Below are 26,177 nucleotides of genomic sequence, written 5' to 3'. Positions count from 1 at the left end.
GATGCTCTGTTTCCATCTGAGCCTCCCGCTGGGATTGATGTCTCACTGTGCGCAGGCAGAGGCTGTAACTCACGTCCAGGAGCTGGGCTCCCAGCTCGTTACTCACCGGGCACCGACACGCCGTGAATTACGGCTCTGCCTCACATGGACAGCAGCAAAGTGCCAGGGGACACTGTATGGGGACAGGGACAATCCCATCCTGCGACCCCGCTGTGCCCATACACCCATCTCCTGGCACTGGGGTGTGTACGGGGGTGATGCTTTGGCCTGGTGCACCCCCGGGGGTGGCACCTGCTGGGATTCCCTGTGCTGCACCCGCCGGAGGGTGCCCAGGCTTTGCTGCGTTGTGCCGAGGAGGCTGACGAGCTGTTAATTACAGGTGCTGCTTGGCTGCTGCAGCGCGTCTCTGCAGCTCGGCTGGCAGAGCCGTGCGGCGGGTGACACACTCCATGATAAATTGATATCCCGTTTAGCATCAATTTTCCCTTCTCTGGTGGCAGACAGCTGTGCTAATGGGATGGGACAAGTGAAAATGAAATAACAGGCCCTGAGCGCACCAGCACGCGCCGCACCGGCAGTCCTGCTGCATGGCTGTCACTCCCACGGGGACACGCAGGGACACACACCCATGGGGCCAGCACCCCGAGCCGGCACACCATACGGCCACGCATGGTGCTCTGTGCCCTGCCCTGGCTGCACACCGGTTATCAGGCTCTGTGTCAAATTGGTGCCTGCAGCGTGTTTGCGGTCACGGTATGCACAGCGCACAGTGCCCAGGGACGGCTGGTAATTGCAGAGTGCTCAGCACTTACCACCTGTGGCACGTTTGTTATTTGCACAGCGCTCACCCTGTGTCTAAAGCGCTCGGTGGCGGCTGCTGGAACGCCTTCAGCGGCAGTGCCAGCTGTGGTTTTCCTGTTTGCTCAGCGCTCAGCCATCACGGCAGGCAGAGCTGTGCTCCAGGTGTGCCCAGCGCCCGTTCCGTTTGGCATTTCAGCACAGTTGGTGCTCGTGCTGCTGCTCCTGTTCGCAGCCTGTGCTCAGAACGCAGCGCAGCACGGCGCTCGGTGCTGGCAGTGCACCCCATGCTCAGTGCCCAGGTTGAGGCACAGGGGGGCACGTGGGTGCCCGCCCACAAAGAGGGCTGGAGACGGCTGTGTGCTGTGGGGTGCTGTGCCCACACAGCCGAAGCTCTGGGCAGGAATAGGGCACATGGCTCCTGGCAGCCCATAGGGCATGGGGGTGCCCTCACTGCTTTGGTGGGGCCACGGCACAGAGGTTGAGGCTTTAATCACACAGATGTCAGGGAATCAGGAGCGATGGTTCCCATGGTAACGCTAACTCTGCCCCTTGCCCGTGGCGCGGCGGCTGTGCACGCGCGGGGCCATAATGGGCACCATGTGGCTGAGCTACAGCTGCTCGGGGACCCATAACTTTGAATTCCTGACTTGGGTGCATTTAAAACCTCAGCCATAATTCCGTGTTGAGGCAGTTTATGGCTCTGTTGTTTTAGGACAGACAAGCAGGAGGCAGGAGCTGCCGGTGGGGCAGTGGGCAGCACCCCAGCGCTCCTTCCGCCTCAGTCCGGGGGTGCTGCACACTATTCCGATGGCAACGTCACGGTCTCAGTGGCTGTAGGGCACAGGGCAGGGCCTGAGGGCGCAGCAGAGCATGAGGGAGCAGCTGAGCAATGTCTTGTGGAGCATGATGAGCCGCTCCTCACGCTCTGCTGGCTGGCCATGCTCCCCCAGCTCCCCTCGGCCCTGGGGTGGGGGTGAGCAGGAGGAGCGTGCCCTGCGGGTACCAGCCCTGCCGGGACACGTCGCTCTGCAGACATGCCCAGGAACCAGAGCAATGGGATCTGTGTGGCTCCAGCCCCACTGTGCCCACCGCCCTCCTGCTCCCCCAGCAGGGCCAGACGTGCTGGGTAGGCATGCTCAGGGTGGCACTGGGCCCTCTCCCTCCCCGCACACAGCTGTGCTGTGCCCCTCTGCTGTCACACAGCTCAGGGGATGGCCTGTGGCTACAAGGTGCCTCACAGCTGTGCCAGCTGTGCCCACGCAGCTGTGATGGAGAGGCAGCCGTGCACAGGGGCTGGAGGACAGGGACGTGCAGCCAGCACCGTGGGCTGCCCAGCAGCTCGTCCCAGGACAGCATCCTTGTGCTGAACGACACTTCTGGAGCATCTCCCAGCCCCGCTGCTGCCCTCCCTGCTCAACTGCCGCAGCTCCCGTAATGTATTCATCCCAGGGTGCCCCGGTGCAGCTGCAATATCATTATTGGCGTTTATTACACCATTAGCTTTAAAGTTTTATAAACCACCAGGCAGGTGACAAGTGGCTGGGGGGGACAGAGGGACTGTGTGGGGACGGCACTGGGGCGGTCCCAGCTTAGTGCTGGCCCCAGTGCTCTCTCCACGATGGAGCTTTCTCCAGTAAAAGGGCAGCACCCTGCACAGGGCACATGCATGGCTGCAGAGCTGTTGACAGACATTTTCCTCCTAATCCACCCCAATCAGGCCTCAGCCCCTACAGAAGCCCCTCGGTGTGTCCCCACAGCCAGGACCCAAAAGCCATAGCATCCCAGTGCTGGTTTGCAGGAGACAGCAAAAAGTGTCCAGGGCACCGTGCGAGAACTCGTGCGCGCAGCTTACAAAGGAGACTTTGTAATTGAGGTTTTGCGCTTAATGAAGGAATAAATTGAATGGGAGTGTTGTCCTTAATTGGGGTGTTGCATTAATTAAGGTATTGCACTTTGTTGGGGTAAAGCGCTTAATAAGGTATTGTGTTTAATGGGGTTTTTATGCGGACGGGGTCAGTGCGTTGATGGGGGTGTCGCATTATGGATGCATGTGCTGTTCCCAGCAGATGCCACCCATGGCTGTGAGCAGGGACTGCTTCCCCACGAGTAGGGGGTTTTGATCATGCCCAGTCCCACTCCCACAATGGGACCAGACACCCTGTCATCCCACATCTCCCCATAGCCAAGGCACTCACTGCCCACCCCAACCCACCAGGCAGGCACAGGAGCACAGGAAGGATCCAACTGACACTGCAGCACGTTTCCTCCAATTAGATCAAAATTAATGATTATCCTACAGTCGCTCCCCGTAGGAGAAGGGCCACATCCAGCATCGGCTCCGGTCCCACTGCCTCCCATGGCCAGGGCTGGTGCTTGCAAATGGGGAAGGGGTACGGAGGACCCTCACTGGTCCCTTTGTGTCACAGTCTGTCTGAATGGAGGGGGCACAGCCAATAATCAATCTGTTGGGTGGCAAGGCAGGGAAATCACAAACAAATCTCTCCCAGATTGGCTTGAGAATAGAAAAGGACAGCGGCTGCGTCTCAGAGGAGATGAATCATCACCACAGTGCTGGAGGGCAGCGGGCAGGATCGGTCCCACGCACACACTGCTGTGGGTCGGGGCCAGCTGAGGAGCACCCCACTTAGCTCCAACTGCCCAATACTCCACAAAGCCCCTCCTGCTGTGCTCACAGCACTCATTTGGTCCCCGGCTGCAGCCTCCCTGCCTCCTCTGCTCTTACCCAGACCCCGCTGCCCACAGCCCACCTCCGTCACTGCTCTATTTCCATCCTCTGTGCTCCTTCCAATTAGTGGGGATTTTTCCTGATGGTTGGTCCCGGACCGGGCATGGGGCAGCTGTGGCCAACAGCAAGAGCTTCAGCTGTCCTGCGAGCAGCGCTGCTCCTCCTTTCCACATCTGAACCAATAATGCTTCTCCTCCCCTTCCCTAGCTCCTGGCTGCTTCTCCCAACAGCTGCCTGCCTGCTGGGCATCCTGAATCCTGGCTTCTGTGTGCACAGCCCCCCACGTGTCTCCTGTAGGTCCAGCTCTCACACAGTGTGCCCAGCCAGGGCTGCCCTGGGCACTGAGCATGGTGCCGCTGCCCCACTGCCCATCCTCTTGCCCTGCCCTCCGGCTGCTCGTCGGGCGCTTCTGTTCCCTGAGCCAGCCCGGCTCCTCTCGCTTGTCCTTTTGAATCGGATCGGATTGTTTTCAGGCCATTTCTCCGATTTGTCAACATCATTTCGAATTCCAGTCCTGGCTTCTCCCTTCAGCCCTCGCAGCCTCCCCCTGCCATCGGAGCGCAGCGTGTGGGCTCTGTGCCAGGACCCCACTGCTCATCCAGACCGGCACGAGGGTGCAGGGTGGGCCGGGAGAATCGCAATTTCCTGACCCACCAGCGAGTCCCCAGCTGGCTCCCCTGTCCCGCTTGCTCCTGGCATGCTGCAGCCCCCTCCTCGCCTCCTCCCACCTTCCCTGTGTGCATGTGCCATGCTCAGCCAGGCGCAGGTGCAAAGCTCCTGTGCAGAACGGTGAGATGCCGGACATGCTGCCAAGCTGCGGCCGGGGCTGATCCCAGCTGGTGCCTCGCCGGGTCCCAGGAGAAAGCAGCCTCTGAGCACTGACCTCCCTGAGCCCTCCCAGCTGCCATTCCTTGGGGCAAGAGCTGCCTGTACTGCCCTGGAAGATGAGTTCCCAGCTGTGCTGATCCCATCTGGGCAGTGGGCATCTCTGCCAGCCTCTGTGCCAGCTCCATCCCTGCACATCACCCACGGTCCTGCTCACTGTCCTGCCCCTGCCCCTGGGACGTGTCCAGTGCCACCCATTTGGGTACAGCTTGACCCCGATCCCAGCCCACCCCTTGCACTCAGCGGGCACAGAAGAGGAGTGGAGGGATGAGAGGACGCACCTCTTTAGCCACAGAGGGCCATGGGGACGCCTGGCAGACAGGCAGTACGGTTTGCCCGAAGGATGCGGGGCACAACCCCCTCCCCACAGGCACGCAGGTGTCTGTGCCCCTGCATCGGGCTGGGACTGGCACGTGTGCCCTGCACACTCCAAGCAGGGTGATGAGGGCGGCTGGGCTGTGCGTGCTGCCTGCCGGAGGCAGCCCATCATGCCGTATTGACCTGCACGGAGGCAGGAACATGTGTGCCATGCACGGATCGATGGGAAGATTGAAGATGCGTGTGCACTCGCTGGACGAGCGGGGAAAGCTTTGCTGTTGGCATCGGCAGCACGGTGAAGGTCACGCTGTCCTGCGGCGGGCTCCCCGGGGGGATGCGAGGGCTTGCCGCTTGTCCCCATGCCAGGCACGTGCCTCCCGTGACTCCCGGGGGCTGCCCGGTGCCGGGCTCGTGCCGCCGTTCCCCCTGCAGTGCCACTCGAGGGTCGCGTGGCTCGTGGGTTCGAACAGAGCGAACCCTCCGCCTCCAGCTGGGGGAAACTGAGGCGGGGAGCCGGGGCGCACCGCGGCAGGGCTGGGCACGGGGAGGATCCGGGCAGCGGCGGGGGCTGCGGGCAGAGCTCAGGGCCGGGCGCGGGATGGGGCTAGGGAGTACCGCGCTGCCACGGGAGCCGCGTCCTGCGCGGGGCCGGCGCGGAGCGAGAGGAGCCGGGCGCTCGGGGGGAGGCACTGCCCGCCCGCGGTGACGCGCTCCCGGGACCGCACCGGCGAGGGGTTTCCCTGCCGGTGTCCGTGCCTCCCGAGGCGGGGCGCGTCGGGCCGCGGCAGGGAGGCGGTTAACGGCCAGGGAGCCGCCGAGGCAGGAGGAGTCCGCGGGCGGGCGAGCAGGAGGGGGCCGCCGGGCGAACTGCCCGCAGGCTGCCCGCCCCCACGCGCCGCGCCGAGCCGAGCCGCGCCGTGCCGCGCTGCCCCGGGGCGCACGGGCCGGGCCACGGCGGGGCGAGGCGGGGAGAGCGGCGGCGGCGGCGGGGGGCAGGCTGCGCGCCCCGCCCGCCTCGGCACGGCACGGCACAGCTCGGCACGGCGCGGCACGGCTCGGCTCGGCTCGGCTCGGCACGGCGCGGTTCCGCTCGGCTCGACGCGGCTCCGGCGGGTCCCGGCCATTCAAACAAGTGGCTCCGGCGGCACTTCGGAGCCGGGGCTGGAGAGCGGGCGCAGCGCGTTCCCTGCCCCGGAGGCGCAGGGCCCTTCACACTGCCTCTTTCTCCGGCGCTCGCTCTTTATTTGACGATGAAATAATGTTGACATGTCTTGAATTATTAAGTATTCCCTGGATTTTATTAGCACATGATGCCTAAATGCTGCCTGTATCTGCCGGGGTCTTAACCAGAGAGGAGCGAAGGAGAGAGGCAGAGACAGCGAGCGAGGGAGAGGAGAGAGAGGGGTTTTTGACAGCTGTATCCGTGCTGATAAGCGAAGGCACAAGGAGACGATCGACGAGTGAGACAAGAGGGGAGCGGCGGCTCGGAGCTGCGGAGCGGGGCCGCGCTCCCTCCCGACACGGCTCGGCCCTCCCGGCGCCGTGCCGGGCCGTGGGGGGGACCCGAGCCCCCTCCCAGCGCCTGGCCGGGCACTCGGCCGCTGCCCGTGCCGGGGGGCAGCTCGCTGGAGGGGCAGATGCCGATTGAGATCGTGTGTAAGATCAAATTTGCTGAAGAGGATGAGAAGCAGAAGGAGAAAGAAGAAGGGGACAAGGAGAGCTTGATCGAGGAGCCGGCTCGGCCGCGCTCCCGGGACCTGGCCGCCTTCGCCAGCGCCAGCACGCTGCACGGCCTGGGGCACATCTGCGGCACGGGGCGGCCGGGCGTGCGGCAGACCCTCTGGGCACTCGCCTTCCTGGCCTCGCTCGCCTTCTTCCTCTACCAGGCAGCCAAGTCGGCGCTGCTCTACCTGGAGCACCCCCACGTCGTGGCCCTGGACGAGGAGGCCATCCGCGAGATGGTCTTCCCCGCCATCACCATCTGCAACATCAACCGCTACCGCCACTCGGCACTCACTGACGCCGACATCTTCCACTTGGCCAACATGACCGGGCTGCCCCCCAAGGACCGCGACGGACACAAGGCCACTGACCTGCTCTACCCAGACCCCGACATGGCCGATATCGTCAACCGCACCGGCCACCAGCTCGACGACATGCTCAAGAGCTGCAACTTCAGTGGCGAGAACTGCTCCTCCCGGGATTTCATGGTGGTGAGTGCTCAGCTGGGTGCCCCCCCGGGGGACCCCATCGGTGCGAGGGCACTGACCCTGTTGTGCCACGCTGGAGCAGAGCTCCCCGGCTTGCTCCGGCTGCTGAAGTTTGCATCTCTCCGTGTTTGAGTTTCCCTCCAAGTTTCACATGGAGAGAGAGAGAAAGAGGATGCTTGCTCCCTCCGTGGGAGCTCTCTGTGCTGCGGCACAGCGCTGCCGCTGGCTCCAGAGCTGCAGGGGGGGGATTGGGGGGTAGCTGGGGAGCAGTCCCTAAGTGGGTGAGTAGCGGGAAAGGGGAATGTGATGATGGGGAGCCCTGCTTCAGCCTCAAATCACCACAAGTTGAGCTGCTCCATCGCAGGGTGTTCTGCATAGTGAGAGTGGAATGGGGGGGCAGAGACCCCTTGGCACATAGCAGAGCCCCCCCTGCCTGTGGGGTGTGCACGGGGTTGTGTGTCGATTGGGTAGGCTCATGCATGTGAGTGGGTTCTGCTCTGGGCATAGCCACGTCCACGCACCCCAGGGTTTCCCTTTGCATCCAGGGGTCTCTGTCCACCCCAGCACCGTGCTGCCACCTGCAAGCCACCCGCCAGGCACTGCGAGTGCATGGCTCTGCTAATATTGAGCCTGAATCACAAATCCCCTCTGTGGTTTGGGAAAATAAATGTGCTGAACGGGCTGAATACCTGATGGGACCCTTTTCAGACCATAATGACTCTGGAAATGAGCCGGCTCTCTCCCACGGCTGCCAGGGGCTGCTCGGCTCGCTGCGCTCCCGGAGCAGTGCTGCCAACCGGAGCCACTCGGTGCTGGGGAGCGGGATGGGATGCCGGGGGCGGTGGGGGGAGAGGAGACTCTGTGGGGCTGGAAATGGCTGATGCAGCACGTCCTACTTTGCCACAAAGCCTGCTCTGTGATGCCGCTCTATGCAAAGCGGCATCTCAGGGGGGTGCTTTGGGGGCTGTGCGAGGTGGCATAGTGAGGAGCAGGAAGCAGCAGGGGTATCCCACAAGTGCCAGGGCTCTGCGGGGCTCCCTGCCTTCTGTAGCTGAGCAGCCTGGGTTTGGCTGCTGGAGAAGAGCAGTGTTCAGTGGGGTGAGCACAACGAACCCTGGTGTGGGACATGTGGCATTTGGGGTTTGGCCATTGAGAAGGCAGTGAGGCCACATCGTGCCGGGTGGCAGCATGGTGTGGCAGTGGGGTTTGGGCTGAGTATAAGCTTGCTGGAGTGCAGAGTGACCATTAGGACAGTCACTAGGACTGCCCTGTGTGCCATCTCTGTGCACCAGAGCAGACTTCAGGCAGGAAGGTGGTGGGTGCCAGCTGAGCTCCAGCTTAGGAATCCCAAGCTTTAGGCACGGGGGGCTGCCAGAAGAAAGGGAGCATCCCCATCACCTCTCGCTGATTGCTTTCCTGATGCACCTGGAGGAAAGGGAAAACCTTCAGGCAGAACGTGCAGGGCACGGGCTTGGGAGGTCCCTCTGCTGCACGCCATGTCCCAAAGTCTTGCCAGGGGGAACCTGCCAAGGCAGCACACCATTTGCAGTGGGAGCTGTTGCTCCCACTCCCCGAGCCAAACTCATCCATTGTACTTCTTCCTGGAGGTGACCAAAGCACAGGACCAGCAGCATACCAGGCACCAGTGGGTCCCGACTGCCAGGTGTGGGTTAGGAGTTGCCGTGCCCACTAGCTGTGCCCCGGCACAGAGCACTCTCAGCCCAGCCCTGGGTCACCACATTCCTTTCAGAGGTCACCGATCTCTGTGTCCCCAGTGCAGGGCACCCAGTGTCCAAAGCAGCAGCTGCGGCCCCAGGGAACGCAAGGAAGGGAAGTTCTCCTTGCAGCCCCCGGAGCTGTGTTCACAGGGTGCTGGTGGCCACCCTCCCTTCTGCACACAAGGACCACATGCATGGCAGCCGTGGTGGCACTGGGCAGCCACCCGCTGCGGCTGGAGCGTGCCCCCCAGTGCTGCTGCTTCCACGATAAATAACTCGTGCGGATCCTTTAAGTAAGAGCCGTGAGTGGTAAATGATCTTCCCCTATTTAACGTCACAAATCCTCGTTCTTTATGGGATAGCAAATTAAGAAACTATGGGGAGAAAAATCCCCAGCGTAAGCATCTTCCATGCAATAAAGCCGGGCCGGGCTGTAAATCTCCCCGGGCGGCGGGGACAGCACTGAGCCGCAGCGAGCTCCCCTGCAGCCTGCCGCCAACCGGGCCCTGTGTGCAGGCTGCCGGGAGCCCCGGGATAAGCCTTTTCCTGCACATCCCTCGCTGGGATGTGCCCCGTTCCCTGTGCTGCGCAGCGGGCAGAGCCAGAACCACGCTCCTTAAATGTCACGTTTGCGGCCACTTTTTACACCGGTCTCAGTCCTCTGCCCAATGTGCTGCTGCTCAGCCACAGGGGCACTTGCCCATCCCATTTTGCTCCAGCAGGACGCGCCGTGCCGTGCTGGTGCATCCCCATTTCCATGTCTCCGTGACTCCCCGTGCTGCTGTCCAGAGCAGCCCTGCTGCTGTTACACATGAGCCACCCAGGCACAGCTCGAGGCGCTGCTTGTGCCAGAAACTGGGGGACTTGAATGCAATTCGTTGCCATTTAATTTTACACAATTCCTGCTGCTTAATCCACTGAGAAATGCTAATTTATACAATTCACGTCTAAAAATAAATGTCAGTCCGGCAGCTCACAGCAGTGGGTAGCTGCCCCCCCAAAACCCTGCCATGGCATCGTGTGAGAGACCCCAGCCCAGGGAGCACCCCACTCCAGGCCCCCAGGTGCCCATGCACCCAAATACCCATGTGCCCATGTGCCCGTGTGCCCAGGTCTCGGGGTACAGCCACGGGGCAGGCAGATGTGGGGTGGTGGGGATGGTGGGGTACTGTGGTACGACAGCAAGGGGCTCACAGGACATGGGGGTGTCACCACAGCCCTCATCACGGTGGTGCTCAAGGCAGCACAAGATGCTGGGTGTCCCTGCAGGGGACATTAGCGGGGTGGCTCCAGGCTGGGTGGCAGCGTGGGGACGGGTGCTGGGACGGTGGGGCGGCAGCGAGGGCGGTGGGCGCCCATGGGATGGGGGGGGGAAGCGGAGTGTGGGGGCAACGCAGCGGGGGAGCAGAGATGCTGGAGGAGCCAGCGGCTTTCCCACCGTCTCCCTGATTGAGATCGGATCACCAGGAGCATAAAAAAGCTCTCTTCATAATTATATTTAATGAATTGACTTTAAAAGCTCTTACACTCTTATCTGGCTAATTTAATATCGCACACTTAATAAGCCTGTCTCCGATACGGGGGGAGCCAGCGGCCACGACGCCCACGCCTAGTGTGGCTCCCCAGGGACGTGCCACGTGTCCTGTCCCGTGTGCAGGGCTGGGGACACTGCTGTCCCCTGGGGCTGGGGCACCTGTGGGGTCCTGCTGTCCCATGGGGCTGTGCCGGGGCTCCCTCAGAGGAGGGAACAGAAGGTTTACTGAGATGCACTAAGTGATGCCAATGGTTTGGAGCCCATAAAGAGAGACGGTTTTATGTAAGACGACTATATAAAGCGCCGCTGTTCTGCCATTGATGAGATATAGGCCTTTATTTATAGAAGGCAATGTTTGCGGTGCGAGTGCTGAAAGCCAGCCAGGGACCCGCAGATAGGGCGTCGAGTCATTTCACATGCAGCTGCCGTCGACACTGTTCACACATTAAAGAAAAAAAAAATTAACAAGTTTGCAGCCAGTCAGGTGGAAAAAACAATAATTGTCGAAAACCGTATTTCCCCCTTTTTCCAATAACAAATAGCTGGAGCGCTGCTGGGGAGGCTTGGGCTCGCTCAGAGCCTGCAAAGAGCACATTGAGGCTGCGACACGGCTGGGTGGGAGCAGGAGATGGGCACCGCCAGGGACCTGGGAGCAGGAGGAGGTGACAGCACTGTCGCTGCTGCATGGAAAGGGGCTGCACAGCAGCAGCATGGGGCTCCCCAGGGCACCGCATTTCCTCCCTGTCCTGTGCACGCCGTGGGGCTGAGGATGCTCCGTGCATGGCAGCTGCACGCACGGGGACTGTGTGGGGTTATCTCTCTGCCAGATGTGGCCGGGTTTTTCACTGGCGAGCGAGCAGCACGTCCCCGTGGTCAGAGCACCCTGCCAAATTTCGTTTCATGCACGAAAGGAGGGAAAACTTCTCATGATTAATTGTGCAATAGGGGAAAACATGCAGCTCTCGAACCTGCTCCGTGCTGATCGCTGCCCTTTTTTCCCTTTGGTGGAAATGCAGCCAGGGAGAAGGGGCAGCTCTCCCCTGCGGCACCACTCAGCCGTGCTCAGCCAGGGCAGGAGGTTGCCAAGCCCCACAAGGGCCTGGAAGGGAACGAAAACCAGCCAGGGCTCAAGCTACGTTCTCACAGCTCCCTGCATGTTGCTGTGGGCTGATGTCCGAGGCCGTCCCCTGCTTACACTGCAAAACCTTCCCTGTGTGCGCTGATCCGTGCCCTCGGTGTGCTGCGCCAGCAGCGGCTGCGGGCAGGGCACTGCCAGCCCCCTCCGCCTGCTGCTGCCTTGTGTCGCCGACAGCAAGGAGAGGAGCATGAGGCTGAGCAGACACATCTGGGGTCCCTGCCCCGAGAGACGTTGCTGCCTGTGTGGCCAGTCCTCCTTGGGCACTGGGCATGGGTGGGAAAGGTCCTCGCACAGGCACCTCAAGCTTGCTGCTGCCCTGTCAGGAAGCAGACATGTGCTGGGTGCTGAAAAGCCGTTAAGTGCCAGCTCAGCTTGGATAGAGTCAACAGGTTTTATTCCAGCAGAACAAAAGGTTGCCTTCTTGATTGCAGAGCCAGGAACACAGGCACAGGTGGAAAGGGGAGGACAGCAAAGCAAAGGCTTTGAGCCCAGGGGATATATAAGGCCAGGGCTCTGGAGTGGGAGGGGAGAGTCAGCACCAAGCTCATCAACCACAGCCCCTGATTAATCACACACTGCCGGCCCTCCAGCCTGCAGCTCATTAGCAGTTTAATTCCCGGTGCCCATCGCACTGGAGGGCTGCACAGCTCTGATTGCTGCCTGCTGCAATCAGACTGTGTTCCCCCGCCCCAATTGCAGGCACGTGTGGTACTGAGGTCTGCCATGCCCCCTGGGATGGGACGTTGCGGGTGCTATGGGTGCTGCTGTCAGATATGGGTGCTGCACATTGGTGACAGCCACTGCAAAGGGCCAACAGCTGTTCTTGGGGCTGGGACGTGCCCATGTCCCCTCCTCTGTCCAGCCAGACCCCACGGCCCAGTCAGCCCTGCGGTGACACAGGGCCAGGAGCAGCTGTCAGTGCTGTCAGGCGCTGCGCTCTGCTGCACTCATCCTTCCTGACACCCCCGTGGGGTGGTGGCCTTGCACCCTGCACTTCTTCACGCAGTGCCCCTCACCTCCTGCATGCTGCCATCCCATCCCTTTCACCTGCTGTAGCTCGTCAGGGTCCTCTGGGACCCTTCCTGGGATGGGTACAGGGACACATGGCTGGGCATGGAGTGGGGGGGGACATGAAGAAAGCTGTCTTGGGTGCATGGAAGTGGGTGCTCCAGGACTGCAAACTGTACTATTTCATCGCAGCCTGAGGAGGGAGGGGACCATGAGGAGCTGTGGCTCCAGAGGAGTGGGGAAGCATCTCCATCTGCCTGCAATGCCTCAGTGCCCAGGGTGGCCCAGGAGCAGGGCTGTCCCCAGGCCACCTCTGCACAGGAGGCATCTGCTGCAGCCCCCGGCAGAGCAGGGAGCAGCTGCCTCCAGGTCAGCACGGGGAGCAAGGATGTATGCAAAGCTGAGATTGATGCAAGTAGTAATTATGTCCTGGCTGCTCAGCCGCCCCTGTGGCTGCAGAGGAAAGGGGCTGTGCTGGCAGCATGTCCTCTGCGCCTGTCCCCATGTCCCCAGGAGGCTGTGGCCCTGCTGTGCCCCCATTGCACTGTGCTGCCCAGCTCTCTCTGCCCAGCCGACAGGAGGAGGATGGAGGAGGCATAAGTGGTGCAGCCAGTATGCCCTGTGCTGAGGTTGTGCTCAGCACAGAGCTATGCAATTACATTGCTAATTACGGGCAGAAGTTCACAGGCGGTTCCTGCCCTGCCAGCACTGCGCTTCTGTGCAAGGATAGGCCTGGAAAACCAGGGCTGCTTGGCATGTCTCCCTTCTACACCGACCTTGGCACGGTGTAGGTGTAGAACAGCCGAACTCCCTGTGGCTCCACCCCATCCCATGCCATGCCATGCAATCCCATCCCACCCCATCCCATGCCATTCCTTCCAACTCCATGCTGGGTGAGCTTGCCCAGGCTGGCTGTGAACGATGCTTGTAGCCGCACTGCTCGTGGCAGTGATGGCCGCTCCATCTCTGGTGCCTGGTAGATCTCAGTGATGATGCTTTTCGGGAGGAGTTTTTCAGGCTCTGACCCTCTGTGCTGCCGCCACTCTGACATCTTGTTTCCTTATCGCCTGACATGACCTTAATTAACTCCCCAGGCTGATAAGACTCTGGGCTTCTCCTCCAGGAGCTGGATCTGAGCATCACTCTGTGCCTCACCCATCAGGGGATGGCTGTGCACACACCGGGGCAGGCAGGGAAGAAACACCGGGTTGACACAAGTGAGACAGGGCAGCATAGGCAGGGCACACTGTTGCTGCATGGCACTACATCCTACCCAGCTGCCACCAGCCTGCATGGATGGAAATGCCAGCACTGCTAACTTCTGTGGCCACGTTATCTCCTGCGTTGGCAAATATTAGCAGGGACAGATTGTTCAATAGCAAAGTTTGTAGAATGGAATCACAGTGTGTAAACCACAAGATCTGTACCACAGTCCAGCAGAAGCCTGCACTGTGCAAGGTCAAACCCCACTTGCAGCCCCCTCCCCAGTCCCCAAAATCCCGATCCTGTCCATCCCAGGTTCTCAGCTCCCATCATGGAGCTCTCAGCAGCTGAGCTTTCCCAGGTGTGGGCATCACTTCTCTTGAAAGGCTGGAGCCTGCAGCCAGGTCCCCTCCCCATGCATCTTCTCTGGGGGGGAGCCCAGTTGTCACCCAAGCTCCTGGCCCCATGGAGGGGTGCCCCAACCAGTGGTTCCTGCACCCAGGAGCACGCAGGCTGGAGAGAGCCATCCCCTATCATGTTTGTTCCATTGATTTAGCGCCGCGGAGAGGGTTTAATCAGCCTTTAGCCTGCACGCTCCAGCATTAAGAACAAATCCATTAGCCACGAGATAACCACAAAGGGTTGCGCTGAGACTGGATGAGGTCCCAGCGCCTTCAAGATGCAAATTGGCAATCAAAGATCAAAGCCGTGCAGCTCCCTAATCTCTACTAAAAGGGCTCAGCTATTAACGAGCCCTTTCCTGCTGGGCTGTGATCACCCCACTTCACTCCCATCCTGATGTGCTGGCAGTTGGCACTGACCCCTGCCACCCCCCTGACCCCCGTGCTGGCTCTGGGGATGAGGGTGCAGCGGGGGCTCAGGCTGTTTGTTTGTGCCTTGCTTCCTCCAGCCCTGCCAGACTGTGTTGGTGCAGCGAGTGAAGCCCCGGGAGCATGGGGTCTGTGGGGTGACAGGGGCTGGCGTGGAGCGGGGTAATGAGAGTCGTACAGGGCTTATGCAGTGACTCTGAGGACAGCAGAAATGGTGGCAGGTTGCTTCCCTCCTTCTATTCATGGATTTATCTCAGCTCAGCCTCAGCACAGCCTCACCAGGTGGCTCAGGTCAATCCCTGCAGGCCCTGGGGAAATCAGTGCTGGGGAGTGCAGTGTGGGGGCAGGCAATGGGGCTGGAGGAGGGGACTCCAGGGCTGTGTTCCCCTTTTTGAATATACTGCTCGTGCACAAGGCATCAGCTCTGACACAGTCCCGGGGGCCAGATGCAGGACGAGGGCTTCTCCACACTCCCCTCCTGCACACAGTCCCAGCGCACCACAGAGCTGCAAAGCCACCAGGCTGTGACAGGAGCTGAGCTGCCAGCCCCATCAGCACATCTCCGGCAGCACAGATGGGCTGCCAGCGTTGGGACACAGCTCACCAGGACCCTGCTGGAGTGGCATGCACCACTGCCCAGGAGCCAGCACAGCACTTCCAGCCCAACGGGCTGACAGCCCGATGCATCTGGCCCAGCTCGGGAGCAGCATCCTGCCTTGCCCACTGCGGTGCTTGGTTTCGGCTGGGCTCGGTGTCCCCAGGCTGGTATAGCTGTGCCATCACTCAGTGAGAGGAGCAGGCAGTGAGGTGCTGGCTGCGTCCCAGCTGGGTTGACAATAAATCTTATCAGTGTAAACCCATCCGCAGGCAACAGGATAACCCCCGTGACAACCCGGCGAGCACGGAGGCTTCATCTGTGCGGTGGCAGTGCCGCGGATTCACAGACAAATGCCACGGCCGGAGGGACTGAGCCTTTGCCAACACCTGCAGGGTGGCAGTGGGGTGGCCCCATGATGTGCCCAGTGGGATGGGAAGACAGTGCGGAACGAGGGCAGCACGCGCATAGCTGAGGCTGTGCCATGTGCAGGGACAAAGAGCCGGGAATGTGTGGCAGTGGCAGCGCACCCCCTGCCCACATCCTGCTCTGTCGGGGCAGGGGACGGTGCCAGCTGCGGTGCCATCCACGGTGCCAGGCGGCGCGGGGACGGTGAGGCGGGCTGGCAGGAGCTGCTGCCCCGGGCTGTGCACGCCGGCTCAGCGCCCGCATTTGCTGGCGGTGCGGCCGCGCAGCCGTGGGAACGGTAATGAGATGGAGCAGCAGAAGGACGGCGAGATAAGGCTGCCTGCGCTGCCCCAGCAGATTAAACGCTGGGATTAAGCAGGCGGTGCCAGCTCTGCTGCCTTTTTATCTCGCTGCTTCTCCCCTCTTATTCTCCCGCAGTCGATAGTGAACAGTCTCGGAGCTGTCAGCAAAGGAAATTGCTTGTTAACCCTTTGGGGACGGGCGCAGCGATGCTGCACATCTGCCTCCAAAGGGATGCGGTCCCTCGGGCTGGTGCTGCCAGCATCGGTGCTGGGCACTGATGTGCTGCAGAGCGACAGCACACAGAGAGCAGAGCCCCATCTGCATCTGGCCTCGGGGTCCCTGCTTACCCCACCATGGGCATTCCTGATGTCCCTTCTTCCTTGTGGGATAGATGGGCTCTGCGGACGTGAGACCGCGAGGTGGGGACCATGCTCCGGTCCTGCAGCCAAGTGGCACCTCCATGCTGTGTCTGCACCGCACAGCACATGGCACCGCGTCTCCGCCATTTGGAGCCCAGTACCCAAAACCACAATTATTGCTCTGCGTGCGTGTTTTGTTCAGTCTGCAGCAGAGTGAGGCTGGGCTGCAGCCCATCACTGCGATTTTCTGGAGCATGATGTGCGTTGCGTGCCTGGGGGCTGCATGCCCAGCATGCGGGGGGGTCTGAGGATGCGGGGCTGGCAGGGGAGTGCTGGGGGGGGCATATAGAGATGGCAGGAGCACTGCCTGGCACGGGCCAAACTCATGCCAGGGAGCACTCTGCCCTGCCGTAAGTGCACCTTCCCCAGACCCTCTGGCTCTGTGGCGCCTCTGGCTCCATCCCCCCATCAGCCTCCTATACAGAGCCATGGGGGCAGTGCCATGGGGCAGAACCTGCAGCTCAGCACCCAGCCATGTGCTCAGCATGTCGCCACTAGGATCAGCTGAGACCCCCAACTCATGTCCTTGCCTCTCTGCACCCCTCACACCATCCCCCATCGTCTGCTAGCAGCCTCAGCTCTTCATCTTCAGCAATTCCCTTTGCATTGGATCCTTCAAACCACCCAGGTGACCCTTTCTGTGTCAGCTTTAAAGTGCTCATTGCAAGCAAATGGCACGAATGCACAAGCAGCTGCAGAGCAGCTGAGAGATCTGCAGGGAGCAGCTTAGCCCCAGCAGCTACTGCCTGCCCCGCGACCAAGGCAGTGCTCCAGCCCCGGTGGGATGCTGCCCCACAGCTGCGGTGGGATGCAGAGGGCGTGTTCGGGGCTCTGCATAGCCCTGCAGGAGCAGCGCGGCTGCTGGGCAAACAGGGCAGAGAGCTGCAGGAGCTGGAGCAGATGCTGCACGGGGCAGCGGGATGTGCAGGCAAGCACAGCCTGAATTAGGAGAGGAAATGGGAGCAATTGGCACGTGTGGGCTGGCAGGAGAAAGGCTGCGAGGGGATGGGATTGCTGTTTATAAATACATCAAGGGAGTAAACACAAGGGAGGAAAGAGAGCTATTTGAGCTGAGGGACAATGCTGGCGTGAGAACAAATGGTACAAACTGGCCATGAATAAATTTAGTTTGGAAATGAGGAGATCAGTGAGGAGCTGGGACTTACACCCCTACCCCCCCCCCAACCAAGAAAGGGAAGGAGGGAAGGAACAACCCTGAGATAGGACTCGTGGCAGTGATGAAGGCTGCTGTGTGCTGGCATCGAGGAGCACAGATCCGAACCCCTAGCCTCAGTGTCACAGCCACTCTGGCATCGGTAGCATGGCCCTTCGGGGCGGTGGTTTGTGGGAAGGGCTCCACACAAGTGCGGGTGCCCCAGCAGCTCTGCCAGCTGACAGCACAGCTGAGCACTTGGTATTCCGGACACGAACCTGCTTGGCACCAGCGGGGCTGCACCAGCCCCAACTCCCACGTCTTCGTGTTGGCTCAGCTGGCCCTGCACAGAGCAGCACATCTGTGTGAGGAGGTAGCAGGAGGGGTCCCAGCCCCACCAGGATGTGCCCTTGTGCTGGGGACATCTGATGCTATTTGGAATGCTGTGGATACAGAGCATCGCTTTGCGGAGCCCAGCTTGGTGCAGGTGTGGCCTGCCTGGGGCCAGTGGTGCCCTGCTGTCCCAGCACTGAGGCTGCAGAGCCCAATGGTGGTAGCAGTCCTGTCCCCAAGTAGGGCTGCATCCAGCAGCAACCCTGCATGGGGAAGGGACACATTGCAGAGGGCTGTGAGTGTAGGGGACAATTGCACCACTGCTGGAGCTGGGATAAAGCCAAGCTGGCACTGGTCCTCATCCCTCCAGAGAGCGGGGAAGGGAAATGGTGCGACCATGCATGAGAGGGGACGTTTGCAAAGGCAAAAACATCCCACTGGCTCAGAAAATTGCTGCAGAATCGGGCTTGAAATGAGTTGAAATTGCTGAATCCAAGCGGATCTCATATCCTGGGCAGTTGCAATGCTGGCGTCAGCGCTACGGCTTCCCTCTCTGGGCACCCAGGCGGGAACTGCCGGAGCTGTGCAGGGGGGTGGGATGGAGACACAGCTGAGGGCTCTGGGCAGTGGGGGGGCTGGCGAGGGGCTCCAGCAGGGCTGGTGCTGCAGTGCTTCAGGGGGGACAATAGCAGAGTGAGAGGCAGCATCTAAGAAGATGGCATCACCCCAGCTCTGCCTGGATGGACAGCCCTGGATGGCAGACCCCTGGTCACCAACCACTCTATTTCCAGGGCAGCAGCACTCCAGTCTTCCATCCCCAGCCCACTGTGCCCTGGTGATCTGTGTCCAGAGGGTGCCCATGCCCTGCAGCTGCATGTTCCAGCAGGGCCGCAGGACAGGGCTGTGTCCCAGGATGCAGAAGCAGGACCTGCCCACACCACATGTGCTGCAGCTCGTTTCCCTCACATGCAAACATTTGGCTGGGAGCTTAGCGCGGCCTCTTGTCTCTGCAGAGCAATCAGGATTTGTCACTGCTTGCAATGTTTAATGTCGTCTTCCAGAGGCTAAATACCGTGGGGAGCCGTGTAAGCTGCAGAAATACCTGTGTGAGCTGGGATCAGCCGGAGGCAGGCACAATGGGCTTGTCACGGTGGGAACAGGGGGGTTTGGGGATGTGTGGGGCCAGCCCTTGTGCTCCCCTGTCAGATGAAACCTCAGTGCTAGCAAGTGGGCTTGGGTAACAATGTTGGGGGCCAGAATCCACAGGGTGCCCAGCACCAGGGGGGCAGGACAGGGAATTCTGGGGGGTAGGTTGAGGATGCAGGGGTCCCAGCACTATTTGGGGTGGGAGGAGGAAGCTTCAGCCCCTGGGCGGCAGCAATCTCTCGCTGGGATCTGCCTGCTGCGGCGCCAGCAGCTATTTCTGTCAAGGTCAAAGTGTCTCCACGGCAGAGAGCAGGGAAATGAGGAATCGTGTTGAGAAATTACCTCCCTAATGGGGTCTCCCCTGCTCGGGGATGCCGGTGTGTGGCAGCTGAGTAGGCAGACCATGAGGTGATGTGGGAGACCTGCTCCCAGCTCTGAGGCCTGCAGCACCCATGGGTGCTCCATGAGAGAAACAGGGTGCCCAGGGAGCCACATGCCAGCAGGGCACATGCATTCCACCCTGCAAGGCACTTTTCTGGGTCAGCTCTGGGGAAAGAATCATCTTCCCTGTGCAGGCAGCCTCTCCTCTGTCCTTCCTCTCCTCCTCCTCCTTCTCCTCCTCTCACACTCCCTGTTATCTAATTGGGTTTGTCATGCTGGAAAGCCAAAGCCCTTCAGGACTGTGCTGTGCTCTCGCCAGCGAGATTTCACAGCTGTCCTCAGCACCCCAGCAGCCGACAAGTGAGTAACTCAGCTGTGAGCTGTGGGCACCCCTGCCTGCCCTGCACACCCGTGCCTGTGCCTGTGGCTGCAGCGCACGGGGGATGAGGCCACTGCCACCTCCACATCTTTTCTGCACTGCCCAGCCCCTGTCCACATCACTGGGGTCACCTGTCCCCACGTGCCCTGCCTCTGCGTCCTGCCGCATCCCTCACCCTGCTGCAGGGTAATGGTGATGCTGCTCACAGACGTCTGAGCTGACACGAGATGGAAGCACTCAGAGAAATGACATTTCCTCTAGCTGGGGAAGCTCATCCTCCGTTTAAAGAAAACTAATATAAAAGCTGCCCTGGTGTGTGCAGGGCTGATGCTATCAGGCCGGCAGCCTCCAGCTCACAGAGCTGCAATCAGTCTCAGCGAGGAGTCGAGCTCTGGCAGCCCCACACAGAGACATTGGCACGACTCCCAAGAGTGGGGGCACACGCGGGCAGCCGTCCTGCTGTGGTGTGAGGCTCCGGGCTGTCCCAGAGGTGCCAAGGGCAGGGAGGAGCCGTGCTGTGGCAGAGGCCTCGGCCTCATACGCCATGGGGCAGGCTGCTCCCCACTGCTGCCCGTGCGGCTCCGGGCCTACTCCCGCCCTACCCCTGCCCTACCCGGGCCCTGCTCCGGGCCGGAACGCGAGCCCGTGCCGTGCCCAGCCTAGAGCCGGGCCTAGCGCGGCGCCCTGCTGCCCCCTGGCGGAGCCCGGCCCCGCGGGCCCCGGTGCGGGCTGCCGGGAGAGCTGCGGGGAGCGCTTTGAAGCGCCCTGACGAGCTGTCGGGGCCCTGCCGACAGCCGGTGTGCCTCCCCCCCCCGCCACCGCGCTCTGATCACAGCTGCAGCCGTCACTTCAAAGCGCCCGGCGGGCTCGGGAGGGCTCCCACGCAGCACCGGGCTCACGGCGCAGCCCCGCGGGGATGGAGGGTGACGGGGGAGCGAGGGACCGCCATGTGGAGCGGGGCCGCACGCGGTCATGGCCCCCTCAGGCCTGGCACAGCGCTGCCAGCTCAGGGGAGAGCTCCCAGCCCCACAGCCGCTTTGCCCCACGTTGGCCCTTGGGGGGTGCGTGCAGGACCCTGGGGGACAGAGAGCAGCGAGGGGTGCGCTGGGGTGCAGCTTCTCTGGAGGAGGGGCTGGACGTGGCATCCCTGTGCCCCTGTCCTGGGGCATGGGGGACTGCCGGGACGCCCAGCTTGGGGTAGCATCACGTTACCCCAACCCCCATCCCGGCTTGGGGAGGAATTTTCCATTCCCAAATCGAGGTTGGGGAAGGCGTGCGTCGGCACCAGCCCCCTCCTCTCCCTCCCCTCGCCCGTCACAGCTCCAGGAAGGCGCCTGCCACATTCAGCTCCAGGAAGGTGCCGAGCAAAAGGCTCCCGGGAGAGAGACGGCTTGCGGGGCTGTAGGGTGGGCACGCAGGATCTGCCCCGACCACAGCCATGCCGCTGCCCCTCTCCTGCTGCCCAGATGGAGAAGCCCTGGCACCAGCGCAGGGTGGCTTCCTGCGTGCCACCCGCATCCCAGGGCTGCACTACATGGGCACACGGCCACAGTCCCGCCTGCGCCGCCTGCTGTGGGGCCTGGCCTTCTTGGCCTCTGCTGGGCTGCTGGCCACTGGTGCCACCGACCGCCTTCACCACCTGCTCTCGCACCCCGTGCATACCCGGGCACGCCTGGCCCGAGCGTCCCAGCTCCGCTTCCCGGCCGTCACTCTCTGCAACCCGAACCGGGCGCGCTTCCTGCAGCTCACCAAGCCTGACCTGTACTCCGTGGGGCAGTGGCTGGGGCTGTCTCGGGAGGACCGCTCGCTGGTGCCTGAGCTGCTGGCTGTGCTGGGGGACGAGCAGCGCCGCTGGCTCACGCGCCTTGCCAACTACTCACGCTTCCTGCCACCCCGTCGCTCTGAGCGCACCATGCAGAGCTTCTTCCACCGCCTGGGCCATCAGATAGAGGACATGCTGGTGGAGTGTCGCTTCCAGGGCGAGCGCTGTGGCCCGCAGCACTTCACCCCTGTGAGTCCCTGCCTTGCACCAGCCTGTGTCTCGGAGACTGATGCATCCTGTAAAGAGGGCAATGGATGTTACCCTGCTTGCAGAGGGCTCTTTGCCATCCCTCTCCTCTCCATCTTCAGGTCTATACGCGCTACGGCAAGTGTTACACCTTCAACGGGGACCGGAGGAACCCACGAGTGACCCGCCAGGGTGGCATGGGCAACGGGCTGGAGATCATGCTGGACATCCAGCAGGAGGAATACCTGCCCATCTGGAGGGAGACCAGTGAGTGGGGCTGCGGGTGAGCCGGACACTGGCGGTGCTGGGGCCAGGGCGTGGGTCTGGGATGTACAGGGGCATGGCTGAGGGTTGTGCTATGGGCAGGCATGCAGCCCTGGGACGGGGCTGGCCGCCCACTCTCCATCCCCCACAGATGAGACGTCATTCGAAGCTGGCATCCGGGTCCAGATCCACAGCCAGGATGAGCCACCCTACATCCATCAGCTGGGCTTTGGTGTCTCACCCGGCTTCCAAACATTTGTGTCCTGCCAGGAACAGCGGGTAAGGATGGCTCAGGGGTGGTGTGAGGCTGAGCTGGTGTGGAGCCAAGCAGGAGGGCAGCCTGGGCAGTGCCATTCATGGAGATGCCACTTCCCCCCATGAAACTCCAACTTCTTCCGGGTGGTGCGTGATGTCCCACAGCCTCAGGGAAGCACCCCCGGCATCCAGCACCGTGTGACCCTGCAGTGGTACCCTTTCACCCTGACAGCTCACCTACCTGCCACAGCCGTGGGGGAACTGCCGTGCCAGTGTGCAGGGGGAGCAGACACTGCCGGGCTACGACACCTACAGCATTGCTGCCTGCCGCCTGCAGTGTGAGAAGGAGGCTGTGGTGCGGAGCTGCCACTGCCGCATGGTCCACATGCCAGGTGAGGGGTGTGCCTGCTGGTGGGGGGGCTCCCTAACACCCCCCTCCTCCTTCCCAGGGCTGCCTCTTCCAGCCTGCACCCAAAAGCCACCTGCATCTCATCCCACCTGCACCCAAGGGTCATTCCTTTCCCATTCTTTTGCACCCAAGGGTCACCCCATCTCTCTGCAACCCTTAGCCCCTGTCCAGACTACCCCACATCCTTAGGGGAGGGGGATCAGATTCCCAACCCCTGACCCACTGCTTCTCCACAGGCAACGAGTCCATCTGCTCTCCCAATGTGTACATCGAGTGTGCTGACCACACGCTGGGTAGGTGTGGGGGGTGGGCAGGTGATTGGGTGAGCCAGGGGAGATCGGGCTGTGCAGCTGCGCCCAGCACTGCGTGCCTCCAGATGCAGCAGTGGAGGACAGCCAGGAGCGCTGCAGCTGCCCCACACCATGCAACCTGACCCGCTACGGCAAGGAGATCTCCATGGTGCGCATCCCCAACAAGGGCTCAGCGCGCTACCTAGCCCGAAAGTACAACAAGAATGAGACCTACATTCGGTGAGCTGCTGGGGGTGGAAAGGGGGCTGGACTGGCTGTCAGAGGCATGTGGGGATGGGATTCTGGGAATCTGGGAGACCCTCACCCCTCTCCTAGCTGTTTGTGTGGGCTGGGTCTTGGCACTGCAGCATCCTCTCCCAAGGGTGGCTGTTGTGCTCCCTCTGGTGTCCTCCCTGCCTGAACATCCTTACCCCACAGTCCTACCCAGACCAAGACATGTCCCTTCCCTGTCCTCACCATACCCAGTGTTCTGTAAATCCAGCCTAAATAATACACCAGGGAGCACTAAGGGACAGGTTGGAGAGGGACCTAGGGGAGGCTGGGCACCGTGGTGATAGACAGGATGATGACAGCCACGGTGTTCCCACAGGGAGAATTTCCTCGTGCTGGACATCTTCTTCGAGGCGCTCAACTATGAGGCCATTGAGCAGAAGAAAGCCTACGACCTTGCTGGGCTTCTCGGTGACTCCCCAGCTTTCCCTCAAGACCCATTTCATGTCTGGCCATCCCTCATCCTGCACACCCCTTGATCCTGCAACCCCCTGATCCCATCACCATGCTTTTCCACTCCATCCTACAGCCCTGACACCATGCTGTCCTCCTCCATCCTGCTGCCCTGGCACTGATGTCAGGCCTCAGCCCCACTGGCTTTGCATGGGCTGAACAGCAGCAGCTGGTGACCAGTTTTTTCTCTTTCTCCCCAGGGGACATTGGGGGGCAGATGGGCCTGTTCATCGGCGCTAGCATCCTCACCATCCTGGAGATCCTGGACTACATTTATGAGGTGCTCCAAGTCCTCTAGGGAGCATGGTGCCAAGCAGGGGTCAGACTCCCTGGGGAGGAGTGCCACGCATAGCTGCCCCAGAGGGCCATCTACCTCCAGCTCCCAGAATGGGGAACTCCCAGCAGGAGGCGGTGGGAGGAGGATGGGTCCCCCAGCATCCCTCAGAGGGATGCAGGCAGAGATGCTATACTTAGCATCACCCCATGTCCCTGGGCCAGCAGTGAGCATGAGGCACTGGGTTGCTCCCACAGGGTCCCAACTCCCTGGGTGGGACCCTGAAGGGGCTGACCCCCTTCTGCCCCCAGGTGATCTGTGACAGGGTGAGCCGTGTCCTCCGACGATCCAAGCCACCTCTGAAGAAGCCCTCGGGGAGCATCGCCACACTGGGGCTGGAGGAGCTCAAGGACCAGGTACTGGGGACATGAGCAGCTTCATGGTGAAGGGATGTTGCTCCCAGGAGCCAGGGAGCTTAATGGCCTCAGGCTGCCGAGCCATGCTGGAAGGGGGGAATAAATGGGGACAGGCAGGATCCCCATTGACACTGCCATCCCTGCAGAGCCCCTGCGAGACTCTGGGCCGGCACGTGGAGGGCACCTACAATGCGGGCATCTTGCCCAACCACCACCACCGTCACCACTACCCTCACCAGGGCGTCTTCGAGGACTTCGCCTGCTAGGCCAGCTGGGGACAGGGGGTTCCAGCCCCCCACCCCTCGCAACCCCATCCTCATGGAGAGGGATTGCGGCCCTGGGACCGGCACTGCCGCAGCCCCCAGCCCCTTCGTCCAGCCCCTCCGCTTGCCCTGTCTCAAGCACACAGAGCTGGGGGGCCACCCCACCAGCCAGCAGCAGAAGTGGCCCCACACCCTTGGCTACCTGCAGGAGCAGACCAACGAGGGACAAGGACAGGCATACTAGGGGGGATTGGGGGAGCAGGGGACCCCCACAAGGCAGAGCGTGCAAGGGGTGAGCTGGATTTCCTGCAAACCTCTCCAAACCTCTCCCTGCTGACCTCTCCTGAGGGGAGGTCTCCGCCCTGCACTGTCCCCCCAGGACCACTCATCCCTTCCCAGGGAATGTCATCATCCTGCTGCGGGTCAGGCGGGGCCGGAGGACACCCACCTGCAGCTACACCTGCATGGCACCACCCTGCCATCCATCTGGCCCCTGGCACCACCACCACTGTGACACCCCAGACATCTCCGCACCTTGCCCCAGCCCCACACAACCTGCCAGGGCTGAGGTTCCCTCCCCACTGCTGTTCCCAGCCAGACCCCTGCACTGTGACTCCTCACACTCCTGCGTTAGCCCCCGTCCTGCAAAATGACTGTCTGCCCCAAATCCTCTCCTCCCAGTGCCCCATATCCCATGCATTGCCCAAAGCAGATTGCCCCCAGGTGCAGTTCCCTGGCATGCCCGGGCAGCATGGTGGCACCTGTCCTTGCTACCCGGCTGTCGCAGCTCTTCTGCACTGTGCACGTACCCCTGCCACGTTCCTCTCCCACAGGTGCCAAGCACCCACTGTGCCTCCCCCAGACTGTATACAGATAGGAGGGTGCCCTGCACCCAGTCCTCCTGCTGCCAGGGGGTGGCAGGGCCTCAGCAGGACCCCTGGCACCCAACTTCCCATAGGACATCGCCTCCCCCTCCACTGTAGCAGACACCAGCGCAGGGCAAACAGCCCCAAAATATCTCAGGAGGGGGGGGGCGGGCTGACAAAGCCCCCCTCGAGACGCACACAGAGAGGGATCCCCATGGCAGGAATTGGTGACCTCAGGGGGAGGCTGGCTGGGACCAGCCCCTGTCCCCAGTACCTGGAGAACTGAGTGGGCACAGCCATGCTCTGGCCAAAGCCATAGTTGCAGGAGAAGTCCTATGTGTGGGGGCATGGGACAGTGGGGAAAGGGACCAGGGCATTTGCATGGCCCAGTGTCCCCCCATATACACCCACACTTGGAACCGCATTATCCGATGGTGCAAACATTGTGGGTACCCAACCCTCCTGCACAGGGGCACACAGAAACTCCCCTAAGCAGGGCATGCACAGCATGCACCTTGGGGATCCTGGTGCCTACAAGGCTGTGGCACGTGTGGTGTGGGTCCCCAGCCCCAGGGAATGCCCCCACCCCCCATGCCTCCTCCTGTTACCACCATCTGGCCTTCAAGTAGCAGCTTCTCCACGGTGCCACGTGGGCAGGAGGGTGCCCAGTGCCGTGGGCAGACTGTGGCCCCCTCCCTCCCTGCCAATAGCAGCAAGCCCTGGGAGGGGTGGGCATGGACACTGTGGTGGGAGGGGACCGTTGGAGGTGTGCGTCACTGTTTTATAAATGTACAAAAGCTCCCTAATAAAGAGGCACAAGTAGGTCTGGAGCTGTCTGCATGGCTGGGGGGCACAGAGGTGGGGGGAGGTGAGTGTCACT

At 61.7% G+C, this 26,177-nt stretch overlaps 1 protein-coding gene across 1 annotated transcript; it reads left to right on the top strand.

Annotated features, from left to right (window-relative positions):
* Positions 1 to 5,862: 5,862 nt before the first annotated feature.
* Positions 5,863 to 26,111, top strand: ASIC4 (acid sensing ion channel subunit family member 4). Its single transcript, XM_065750709.1, has 10 exons — positions 5,863 to 6,963; positions 21,639 to 21,783; positions 21,932 to 22,059; positions 22,268 to 22,427; positions 22,681 to 22,737; positions 22,821 to 22,974; positions 23,345 to 23,436; positions 23,679 to 23,758; positions 24,064 to 24,168; positions 24,315 to 26,111. The coding sequence occupies exons 1-10, from the start codon at positions 6,388 to 6,390 to the stop codon at positions 24,432 to 24,434; spliced, it is 1,617 nt and encodes a 538-aa protein (XP_065606781.1). The 5' UTR covers positions 5,863 to 6,387; the 3' UTR covers positions 24,435 to 26,111.
* Positions 26,112 to 26,177: the final 66 nt, after the last annotated feature.

The sequence above is a fragment of the Cyrtonyx montezumae genome, unplaced genomic scaffold (assembly GCF_038088225.1).
Source record: "Cyrtonyx montezumae isolate F1298 unplaced genomic scaffold, pur_monq_1.0 scaffold_7, whole genome shotgun sequence".
NCBI lineage: Eukaryota > Metazoa > Chordata > Aves > Galliformes > Odontophoridae > Cyrtonyx > Cyrtonyx montezumae.
The sequence above is the reverse complement of the archived record's forward strand: the minus strand, read 5'-3'. Positions and strand labels throughout refer to the sequence as shown.

What these genes read in the sequence shown, in the direction of transcription:
- ASIC4 (XM_065750709.1), top strand. Translation starts at nt 6,388, where the DNA reads ATGCCGATTGAGATCGTGTGTAAGATCAAATTTGCTGAAGAGGATGAG. An exon ending in AAGAATGAGACCTACATTCG is followed by an intron (nt 22,975 to 23,344) that starts GTGAGCTGCTGG and finishes GTGTTCCCACAG; the next exon opens with GGAGAATTTCCTCGTGCTGG. An exon ending in TGGAGGAGCTCAAGGACCAG is followed by an intron (nt 24,169 to 24,314) that starts GTACTGGGGACA and finishes CCATCCCTGCAG; the next exon opens with AGCCCCTGCGAGACTCTGGG.